This window comes from Vitis riparia, chromosome 7 (assembly GCF_004353265.1).
Source record: "Vitis riparia cultivar Riparia Gloire de Montpellier isolate 1030 chromosome 7, EGFV_Vit.rip_1.0, whole genome shotgun sequence".
Lineage (NCBI taxonomy): Eukaryota > Viridiplantae > Streptophyta > Magnoliopsida > Vitales > Vitaceae > Vitis > Vitis riparia.
In genome coordinates, this window is record NC_048437.1 from 17,735,746 (window position 1) to 17,747,714 (window position 11,969).

General features: G+C 37.4%; 1 protein-coding gene across 2 annotated transcripts; it reads left to right on the forward strand.

Annotated features, from left to right (window-relative positions):
* The first annotated feature begins 6,659 nt into the window (after nucleotides 1-6,659).
* Nucleotides 6,660-11,424, forward strand: LOC117917275 (cilia- and flagella-associated protein 20-like). Of its 2 annotated transcripts, XM_034833496.1 has the most exons (6): nucleotides 6,660-6,823; nucleotides 6,923-6,954; nucleotides 8,627-8,868; nucleotides 10,607-10,843; nucleotides 10,937-10,987; nucleotides 11,088-11,424. In XM_034833496.1, exons 1-5 carry the CDS (start codon nucleotides 6,771-6,773, stop codon nucleotides 10,943-10,945), a joined length of 573 nt encoding a protein of 190 aa, XP_034689387.1. In that variant the 5' UTR covers nucleotides 6,660-6,770; the 3' UTR covers nucleotides 10,946-10,987; nucleotides 11,088-11,424. The 2 variants fall into 2 exon arrangements, with proteins under 2 accessions (XP_034689387.1, XP_034689386.1); XM_034833495.1 differs by having other exon boundaries at nucleotides 10,937-11,424.
* Nucleotides 11,425-11,969: the final 545 nt, after the last annotated feature.

The following is an 11,969-nucleotide window of genomic DNA, read 5'->3' on the forward strand; positions in this document are numbered from 1 at the left end:
GCACAATTAAGGAATAATAGCATACATGTCAGAGAGCAGGATAAATAAATCATGTATGATAACCAAGTCAATCAATCAATTATAAAGTCACTTATGTAGGGCCCCCCACCAAAGCCCGTTTATTTTTGCATGAATTAATTTCATAAAATCCATTATTCGGAATTACGGGACTGAATCTATGCTTATTTCAAAACATTTTAAAAAACAGAAGAGTTGTGAAAATTGCTTGCTAGAAAGAAAGATGACAGCAACATTTTATTGGAAATGGGACTCTTTGGTGGTCTTAAAAACTCTAAGGATGAAAGATAGGATGCTTTGAAATGGTTTAACAAAAGAAGTTATAAAACGAGGATCCGGACATGTCTGACGAGGGAAGTTGAATAGCCCCCCTCTCCCATCCGGCGTCAGGTGTCGGATGTGAGACATCTGGAGAAGGTGGAACGTTGGCCGGACAGGATTCCGGATGTGAGACATCCGGAGAAGGCGGGATGTCGACGGGCAAATTCCGGATGAGAGACATCCGGAGAAAGGTAGAAATGGCGGCGGACAGATCCCGGATGTGAGACGTCCGGATAAGGCGGGAATGTCGGCGGACAGATTTCGGATGAGAGACATCCGGAGAAGGTGGGATGGCGCCGGGCAGATCCCGGATGTGAGGAATCCGGATAGGACGGAATGTCGACGGGCAGATCCCAAATGAGAGACATCCGGAGAAAGGTAAGAATGGCGGCGGACAGATTCCGGATGTGAGGCATCCGGAGAAAGGTGGGATAACGGTGGACAGATCCCGGATGTGAGACATCCGGATAAGGCGAGAATGTCGGCGGACAGATTCCGGATGAGAGACATCCGGAGAAAGGTAGGACGCAGCCGGACAGAATTCCAGATGTGAGGCATCTGGAGAAAGGTGGGATGACGGTGGACAGATCCCGGATGTGAGACATCCGAATAAGGTGAGAATGTTGGCGGACAAATTCCGGATGAGAGACATCCGGAGAAAGGTAGGACGCGGCTGGACAGAATTCCGGATGTGAGGCATCCGGAGAAAGGTGGGACTTTGGCCGGACAGGATTCCGGATGTGATACATCCGGAGAATGTGGGACTTTGGCCGGACAGGATTCCGGATGTGAGACATCCGGAGAAGATGGGACGTTAGCCGGACAGAATTCCGGATGTGAGACATCCGGAGAAGGTGGGATGTTAGCCGAACAGAATTTCGGATGTGAGGCATCCGGAGGAGGTGGAATGTCGGTCGGATAGGATTCCGGATGTGAGGCATCCGGAGGAGGTGGAATGTCGGCCGGACAGGATTCCGGATGCGATACATCCAGAGAATGAATGAGAGGAAAATGGGTGTGACGACCTAGAGAGAGAGAGAGGTGGATAGATGAACGATGGGTATGGTGGATAAGGAAAAAAACATGGGGATCAGATGACGACACGCCTGCACGAGAATAGAGACAGGGGTCATGTAGAGTGAAGACATGTGCATGGACATAAACACAATGGGCAGGCCACCAGCAGACGTGCCTCCACGTCTAGTCGACGAATATGCCTAGTAGCATGCAACCTCGGGTGTTTGCTGACTATGAAAGCTTGGAGAAAACTGAAAAGGTCTGTTCTCAGTGAGTTAAGATGAAAAAGACTCGTCAGAATAGGGCATAATACACAGCAAAATCTTCCAATATTTAATCAATAATCACCAAAACAGAACAACCCAACAAGCAGAAATGAAAAATCACTGAGAATCAGACCTGGACAATATAAAAAATGGAAAATATACAAAAAAAAAAAAAAAAAAACGAATGGTCATACCTGGAAATCTTCCTTCTCAGCTCTGTGTCCTGGACCCCCCAGCAACTCCACGCTCCTTTGTTCTTAGCTTCTTCTTCAAGTTCAACCAATACTCCTTTCCTCTCTCGAACTCCCAGAAAAACCCCTCTCTCCTTTTCCCATGCTATACTCTCTCCTCCCATTTTTCTCTTTCCTGGTGTCTTCTCCTTTTCTTACCCCCCTCTCCGTGAATGTCCTCCTACCTTCTGTTCTTCCTTGGTGTCTTCTCTTGCAAGCCACTATTCTGCACTCCTGTTCACTGGTCAGCCAGCATGGCTTGCCTAACCACTACAATGCTGTCACCTCCAACGATCTCTGCCACAGCCACCTTTTCTGCACCACTCGTTCTACAGCCCCTTTTTCTTCTCTCTCATCCGCGCCCCCTGACGGCCTGCGGGACCCCCTTCCAGAAAGTCCCTCCACGTGTCAAAGTCCTACTGCAACTTCAAAAAGCGAGGTCGATTCCTTATGGCCACTAAGGATGTGACACGTGGCCCGTTGGGATAGTGACACTTGGCTAAAAATGTGATATGCAAAAACAAATAGAGAAAAAGTGACCCATGCCTAATGGGGGTCTACAACATGACATCACCTTTTTAGAGGTTTTGCATTTAGAGTGCATTTGACAGTAATTTTAGAAAACTTTTTTTGTTTTACCTTTTTTAATTCTTAAAATATACTAAATTTTAAAAGTATGTTTGATAGTGATTCTAGAAAATGTTTTTAATATTTCTAATACTCCGGAAATAAAATTTTTATAGTATTAAAAAAGTTAGAAATACTTAATAAAATTATTATCAAACACACTCTAAGTGTTAAAAATGTTATAAACATTTTCTAATACTTATAAAATAAATTTTTTCTAGTTTTAAAAAAAATTAGAAACACTTCTTAAAATTATTATTAAACGCACTCTAAATATAAAAAAATATTAGAAACATTTTCTAAAATTACTACCAAACAAACTCTTAGTCAATCAAAGATTACAATTTAATATGATGCGAGACCAATATTTGTGTTGAAAGTAAAATATAATAAGCTAATATGATATAAGCACAAAAATGAATGTAATTTAGTCAAAATCTTAATTTATAAATATAATTTTTTTTTTAATATAAGTCTAATTTTCATTAAAAATGTTTAAAGAGAAATTAATATGGATACCTAGAACATGTAATGGAGAGTGGTATACTGAGGATTTATCCAATTACTTTAGATTGGTTATTTTATAAACATTTATTTAGGAGTTTCTTAGTGTATATTTTGTGTTAATAAAAATATTTTTTTTTTATAATTTTATTTCTATTTAAGAAGGTTATGTTTGGTTTTAGAAAAACTTGAGGGGATATGTAATAGAGAGAAAATAAAAAAATAGATTTAAAATTAATAAATTATTTTTATATGTTTTTAAACTTATTTTACTTTTTTTTTCATTACATAAAAATTAAAAAATTTAAACATATATAAAATTCTAATTAATTTTAATTACATTTTATTTCTTTCGTTTTTTTAATAGTGAAATAATGTACAATAAAACTTTTTTTTTTTTTTTCTCTTTAGGGCATGTTTCATACGAGGGAATGAGAAGTGAGAATGAATGTCTCATTCTTTTTCTCCCACTCGATGACGAGCTCGATTTTTAATTTGAAAAATGATTTTATCTACAAAATCAAAAATGACTTGGAGTCGCCACTTATTTTTGTTTTATTTTTAAAGGGTAAACAAAAAAAGAAAGAAAAACTCTGAGTGTGACTCCTTATTTTGGAAAAGGTGGTCTGTGAAAAACCGGATCGGGTTCGGGAGTCAGGTTACTCATCGGGAAGGTACGGTAAAGACCGTAGCACCCCTCTAAGCCCCTAAAGTCGGGTCTCTACTAATAAAATGAAGCTGACGTGGCAATTGATGAGGAAAACAATGAATACCCGGAACTATCATGCACATATGAGAATCAAAGCAAGAATATAGAAAGACTAGAATGGGAATAAATACATACCTGGGCAATGAGCCATCATGCGCTATCAAGAGAGAGGGTTAATGCTCAGTTTAAGAATAATAGCATGCACGTCAGAGAGCAGGATAAATAAATCATGTATGATAACCAAGTCAATCAATCAGATCAATCAATCGATCATAAGATCATGTATGTGGGGCCCCCACCAAAGCCCGATTATTTTTGCATGGACCAAACCCATAAATTCCACTATTCAGAATTACAAAATTTGATTCTTTACTTATTTCAAAACATTTTTAAAACAGAGGAGGTGTGAAAATGCTTGCCAGAAAGAAAGATGACAGCAAAATTTTATTGGAAATAGAACTCTTGGGTGATCTTAAAAATTCTAAGGATGAAAGATAGGATGCTTTGAAATGGTTTTAGAAAAAAAAGAAGTTATAAAACGAGGATCCAGACATGTCTGACGGGGGAAGTTGAATAGCCTTCTTCTCCCATCCGGCGTCAAGCGTCGGATGTGAGATATCCGGAGAAGGCGGAACGTCGACCGGACAGAATTCCAGATGCGAGACATCCGAAGAAGGTGGAACGTCGGCGGACAAAATTCCGGATGTGAGGCATCCGGAGGAGGTGGAATGTCGGGGGGACAGAATTCCGGATGTGAGACATCCGGAGAAGGTGGGACGTTGGCCGGATAGGATTGTGGATGTGAGACATTCGAATAAGGTGGGGTGTTGGCCGGATAGGATTTCGGACGTGAGACATCGGGATAAGGTGGGATGTTGGCCGGATAGGATTCCGGACATGAGACATCCGGATAAGGTGGGATGTTGGCCGGATAGGATTTCGAACGTGAGACATCCGAATAAGGTGGGGTGTTGGCCGAATAGGATTTCGGACGTGAGACATCCGGATAAGGTGGGATGTTGGCCGGATAGGATTCCGGACGTGAGCTATGTCGCACGCCGCAGGGGGGAGAGAGCCACGTGGCATTTTTTTAGGGAGGATCCCGCAGGTAGGTGAAGGTTTAGAGAGAGAAATGAGTTTGGTGGTATGGTTAAATAGATGTACACACGGGTATGGTAGAACATGGTTATGAGTAGCATGAAGGATGGGTATGGGTTGTATGGATATGGAAGCTTAGGTGAGTGGTTTTAATGGATATGTGAAGGAGTGAAGGATAGCATGCACCCGTGAGACTCCATGTAAGTGAGGGAGTGGGATGGAGAAAGAATGAGAGGAAAATGGGTGTGGTGGAGGATGCTTGATTTCTGCAAGCTAATGAATCTCCTCTCCAGAAAATGCCAAGAATAGAGGGGAAAAGCAAAGAAAAAGAACAAAAAAAAAAAAAGAATAGAGCAATGCACAAGGGGAGATAATACCACTAAAAACCAAGCTCTGCATCACGAAGACCAAAAGAGCTTTCAAAAGAGTCTGGTGGGAGGATCTCAATGAACTTAACACTCAAACACATAATACATCCAACATGCAGCTCATACGGGAGAAAACAAAAATCAAATAAACAAAAGTCAGAAACAGGGTTACCTCTTTAGGTAAACAAAGCAATCATCTGAATATCAGCAAGAAACGTAAGGTGATCCTAAAAAGAAGATAAGATAAAGTAAGATATAATCAAACTTGACTGATTCTTCTCCTACCTCTCCAAAAAATGCTTTCCCCCTTACTCCCTCTGTCTTCTTCTCCAGTCGTTCTCTCTTTCTTTTCCCCTAGCCCCTTTCTTTCCTTTTGTGTCTCCTTCTCTCTCGAACTCTCAGAAAAACTCCTCCGTTTTTTTCCTTTCTTCGTGTCTTCCTTCGCAAGCCACTCTTCTGCCTTCCTATTCACCGGTCAGCAAGCATGGCTTGTCCAACCACTCTCTCTGCAATGTTGTCCGCCTGCTGTAGCCGACATCCAGCCCTCAGCTTCCTGGCTGCCTATCCCATCTGGCCGGGATTCATGGTCAGAGAGGGGGGTCCCCCTCACGCTTCAAAAGAATAATCCAAACTCCACTCTAACAGCCCAAAAGCTCTTCTGAATATTCTCCAACAAGTGTCGCTTTCTCATTCGTCCATCAACTCCACTAAGTTGATTCCACAGCAACCAACCAGGAGGCGACATGTGGCCACCCGGGATAGTGGCACTTGGCAAAATTGAGCTATTGAAAAACGAGCCCCAAATGGGGGTCTACAATGAGATTCCAATTCACCCAAATTAGAAGGTATTTGATTCCATGTGCAAGTTATTTTTTAAAATATTTTAATTTTTTTTTTTGAAACTAGATCAATTATTTTTAAAATAATTTTTTATTTTGATTTTGTAAAAATAAAAAATTGTAAATTTAATTTATAGAATGTAAACTAAATTCATTTCACATCTTATTAAAAATAAAAATAATTTTTTAATTACAAATAAATAGTTTTTAATAAAATATGGATATTGATATTATAATAAAATCATAAATTATATTTTTTTAAATATTATAAAATATAGATATTAAAATTAATTGATTTGCTTTGTTAAAAATAAATAATAAATATTCAAAATTAATAATAGTTAATACTATTATATTTTAAACTAATATAAAAACAAATAAAATTTAATTTTTTAAGGTATAAATAAGTCAAATTTTTTTACAAAGATAGTATTCTGAATTATTTTATTTAATCTATAATTAATTAGTCAATTATTTGAATTTTAAATTATTCTTAAAAATGATAAGATTTATTAAAGAATTTAAAGTATTTAATTATGTATGTTATTATTTATATTCGTAGCATATTTTTTTGCAAACCGAGAGATTGTGGTTTAAACTCTTTCGTCAGCCGAAACGACGCCGTCTTGCACTGCATCAGGTAGCCCTAACCCTAGGCCCTTTCCTCGTTCTGCTGTTTGACTTGTTTCTCAGCAACAAAACATTGCAACGAAAAGAAAAGAACAAAGAATTTTTCTGATTGTTAGGTTTGATTGCAGATGAATTGAGCGAAAATGTTTAAGAACACATTCCAGTCAGGGTTTCTATCAATTCTATACAGCCTCGGGTATGTTTCTTGCATTATTTATTTATTTTTTAATTCAAATTCTGCAGCTCTTCAAAGCTCTGATTTTTTTTTTCCCCGATTTTTTTTGGGGTATTATAGGAGCAAGCCTTTGCAAATTTGGGATAAAGAAGGTGAGTGGTTCTTCTTGTCTTTACCGGTGATACTGTTCATATTCATGCTATTAGAATGGGGGATTTGGGGGAAAGTAAAGGAATTGGGAAGGAATTTCTAGGAATTCGAGTCCGTGTTAGATTTTTGGAAATTTCGATTTTTGGCAATTCAAAATTCTTGCACTTTGCTATCATTTTTGTGCAAAAAGAGTTAATTGGAAATTCTTCTGTGTTTTTGTTACTATGATAAAGGAAATGAATTCCAATTCTCTCTCTCTCTCTCTCTCTCTCTCGCATTAACTAACTTTCTTTCTTTCAATATTTTTCTCAATGGATTGTTAGTTGTCAGATGAATTTCCTCATTCTGTTGGCTTTTTATCCCTTTTCGTCCCTATTAGAAAACTTATCATGCATGGAAAAGAAATGATAAAAATCTATTTTGCATGAAATGAGCTTGAAAATTTTTGCAAGTTTCTTTTGTGTAGGCAATAAGTTGTTTTATTTTTATAAATCCAGTTGTTATTTTGATTGAAGTCAGAGAAGAATGTAAGAATTATATTTTTCTCACCTTGTTTTTTTATTTTATTAATTGTGGAAGGCATTCTAGATAGGGTGAAGATGTTTAGTTCGATAATTTATGCCTTGAACGTGCTGGTATATAAATGTGTAAGGATTCTATTGACAACCAAAGAATTGTGGGAAGAGAGATATGTTGAGGCATCTAGAGGTAGAGTAATGAAAAGTAGATAATCACATGCACACACAGAGAGAAAGGGGGGGAAAAATATTTGCTTCCCATCAGTGCCTTGAACTGAAAAGTTTCAATCCAATATAAACATAGTTGGGTCTTAGGTGCTAAGTAAGACAGGGGGTTGCTTTGTGCTAGGTAATCAAGGAAGGAAGTGCCCTATTTTTCTGGATTCAACAACTAAAGCTTTTAGACAACTTAGTGATAACTAATTTTCAATTCGAAGCAGCCAAAGGTTGTATTTATGAAAACTTGCCTAATGCATCTAGAGCTTCTAAATTGCAAAAACATTTCATTAAAGTAAATTTTAACTAACCTTACCTTTTGTTCCCTTAAAGTGGTATTTATCATGTGGTGTCCATGATGGACCAGTGGTACCCTGGGCTTTGTGAATTTTCACCACACCACCTTCATCATGACATTCATGAGTGCTCCCCCCGCCTCATTGGTGCTCTCCCATCATGGTTGCCATGGGCTTTGTTGTTCGTATTTCCCTTTTAGCCTTTTGGTATCCTTTGTAGCTTGTATACTTTCTGTTTCCTGCTTTGCACCCTCTGTTTCATTAGGTGCATCTTAATAAATTCATTTTTTCCAGTCAATTTCTCTTTTTTTTTTTTTTTTTTTTAAAGACAAAAATAAAAATAATATATTTTGTTAACATATAATTACCACTTGAACTCAGATTATGAAACCTGTTCCCAATTCTCTAAGTGCAACTTGATGTTAAAGCTTCTGCAAGTTCAAACTTCAATTTGGTTTGTGGGTTACACTTGGGTAACCTTTTCCTATGAAGCATTCCATGTATTAAAGGGAAAACATATTTTATCTATTTCAGATGATATGCTTTTATTGGTGTTGTGCCTTTAAGTTATTTGATTTGATGATGACACAAGTATTTAATTTGTCAAATCAAATGTGCAAAATCCTTTTCTGGATTTTTTGCAGTTGTCAATGGCCAGATAAAACGAACTCAAGATGAAGATATACACTCCAATGTCCTTGAAATAGTTGGGTTAAATGTCCAATCCATATACATTACATGCCCAGCAGATCCTGTTGCAACACTTGGTATAAAGCTACCAGTCTTGGTTATGATTGTAAAGAATCTAAAGAAATATTTCACGCTTGAGATTCAAGTGCTGGATGATAAGAATGTCAGGCGACGTTTTTGCGCTTCTAATTTTCAAGTGTGTAAGTCTGCCCAATTGTTTTAATACTGTGCTATTTTCTCTTGATTTTCATGTTGTGACAAGAATTTTCACTTGACAGGATCTTATTAGATTAATTTAGTCTTTAAGGAATATTCTATTATTAGCAGCATGAATTATTTAAACCAAATGATCGATTGCTAAGAAATTAATCCTAGGAAGACATGTGATCAATTATATTGGCTGGATACTATGGTTTCCCAACACCATCAACTGATATACATATAGCCTTTAATTGAGGTTCTCCTATTTGTTTGGTTTCTAATAAAATCTCATGAATAGCCCTACCATTGTTTGGTTTGGTTATGCTATAAAAATTGTAATCTATGTATTTTCCTTTTCCATCTAAGATTAGCCAATCTCCCTTGAGTTCCCATATGCTTCAAAGTTCAAAACAAGTGGCTGTCCATGTTATCAGTAACATTTTTTCTTAAGCATCATACCAAGAGTTTTATGTACCAAATAAATGTCTCATGTGCCCTTTATTTGACCTTTGGTTTTACTGAGATGGCATGCTTGTCTTAAGCTTTAGTGGAGTTTGGAAGGACATGTTTCTGTTCCAGCTGGCATCCACAATGGGCTGATAAGTGAGTAGATGGAAAACTTAAGGTGTTAAGACTTAAATATGTTTGTGCTTGCTCTTTTGTTTCCCTTGGAGATGTCACCAGATAGCTTTTACTCTTGTTTGTGAATCCCTTGAGATTGTCCACAATGATAGGTGAGGAAACCTGTACACACAAGCACTGGCAGTCTAGCATACCCCCACATCAACCACACTCACATACGTATTTTTTATGGGCACAAACACACACATGCAGGAGTATGATAAAGAATTCAACTCATGACTTTTATGAACGGTCTAGAATAGTTCAGTTTCTCTATTCAAGCAGTTGAATAGAACTGGCCTCCATATCTGAGTGGTATCTCATGGCTCCCCACTAGGGAAAGGCTTCGGGTTCTACTCTTGGGAAGGTGGTCTTGGTCTATGGGGTAGGTAAATGGGTTCTCTAGTGCTAAAAAGGGTGGGGAGTGAAGAGCTGTCTTCCATGTGTTGTTTATGTTTACTGAAAGAGAACTTTATTCTAGTATTATTCTATGAATGCTAAGATATTTGGTGGAGGTATTATAGCCATTATTGAACGATGGAAAAGCAGGGTGTAAGATGATAGTTGTATATTTTTACTGCAAAAAAAGTATGTGTTGGCAAATGTTCTTGCTTTAGTAGTTAGGTACCGAAATATGAATTGGGCATGGTGATTTTGTGATGTGCAATCCCCATTCATATTGAAGAAATTATATAGCCATAGTTTTAAAAGGAGCACTTTAAGTGTACCTAGGCTCAAGGTGCAACTACTTCCTAGTTATAGCTCCTCGCTTGCCAAGACATGCGTCATATTGAAGAGGGGCTTTGTCAACTTTCCTCTTCCTTTTTAAAAACTTTTATTCATGAAATTTTTAATTCTATATTGAAATTTATATAATTTCATTACTTTTTTGTTTAATTTTTGGAATCTTAAATTTTTTATTAATAGGATTAGATTTTGAATTACATTTTATAAAATTGATATGCATCCCATGTTGCATTTCACTTCACTCAGGTGCGTGTCTCTGTTGTGCCTTATGCCTAAGCTGTAGTAGACTTTTGTGCCTTTTAAAACTGCATATAGCAACATAAGTAAAAATGATGCAAGTATGAATTTGGTTTTTTATGCTATAGGCTGTGACTCGAGTGAAGCCATATATATGCACTATGCCATTGAGGATGGATGAGGGATGGAATACGATCCAGTTGAATCTTGCTGATTTTACCAGAAGAGCATATGGAACCAACTATGTTGAGACATTGCGAGTTAAGGTTCATGCAAATTGCCGGCTGAGAAGGATTTATTTCTCTGACCGCCTTTACTCAGAAGAGGAACTCCCACCAGAATTCAAACTGTATCTCCCAATGCAGGTACCATAGCCAATCACCTGCTCAATAACTATAAACTTGGCTTTTACCACCTTCTCATTAGCTGTCAATAACTATAAATCACTTTTGCTGCAGAAAGCATGATGAGTCTCAGCAAAACAATCACTTTTGGAAGAGCTGGCCATGGTTGATATTCATGTTTTGTGCATTTCCTTTGAGTCAGTCAACTGGTTATATCCAAACTGCTCTCTGTGACTTCAGAAAACATGAATCGCTTTTGCTGCAGAAAGCATGATGAGTCTCGGCATAACAATCACTTTTGGAAGAGCTGGCCATGGTTGATATTCATGTTTTGTGCATTTCCTTAGAGCCAGCCAACTGGTTATATCCAAACTGCTCTCTGTGACTTCAGAAAACATACAGTAATGTATCAAACCCCTAGATCCATTTTGTGGTGGTTAAAAAAAGTTTATGTTCAGCAGCTTATTTGACAGCAGGGAATGGGAAGATGGAACCCAGACTAAAGTACTGTAGCTATTTTTCTAGATCCCATAACCTGTACCTCTTATTTATACCATCTACTTACGAGTTCTTCGATATATTGTTTTGATATTAGTGGCTTCCAAATGGATACAACTCCCAGGGTTCTACAGCAAGATTGTTTTATTGATTGATTTAGAAGAGTTAAATAAGGGGCAGGTAGTGTGCATGCGTTTAAGGGAGAGGGTTTTTTTTTGTGCTATCTTAATGGTTTGGGTTCTTTTGTAAGATGGTGAGTTGTTCTTCTCTGTATCGCTTCTTTAGCGCCTGTTTTGCAATACATAAAGGGGGAGGGGGAGGGGGGAATAGGTAGTGTGCAACTGAATGGGTTTCTATTATCTACGGAATAAAAAAAGGTTATTTTGCATTTTTTTTTTTTTGTTGAGAAGGAGCGCATACCAAAATCCGCTTGTTTCTTCTTAATTAGCTTCACCTCTACACTTGTCCTAATAAATGTCCCTCGTAAATATCTACACCAATAATAAAAGGGGTTATTTGACCAAAATTATATTAAAAACTTAAATTCTATGTTGGATAAAAAAAAATACCTTCGAATAATTTGTTTGAACTTTTTAGATAAAAAAGTTTAAAAATAAAAATGTTAATAAAATTATATGTACAACTTTTA

Excerpts from the sequence above, each read along its gene's own strand:
- LOC117917275 (XM_034833495.1), top strand. The coding sequence starts at position 6,771 with ATGTTTAAGAACACATTCCAGTCAGGGTTTCTATCAATTCTATACAGC. Across the intron at positions 6,824-6,922 it reads TCAATTCTATACAGCCTCGG|GAGCAAGCCTTTGCAAATTT; the intron begins GTATGTTTCTTG and ends GGGGTATTATAG. Across the intron at positions 6,955-8,626 it reads GCAAATTTGGGATAAAGAAG|TTGTCAATGGCCAGATAAAA; the intron begins GTGAGTGGTTCT and ends GATTTTTTGCAG.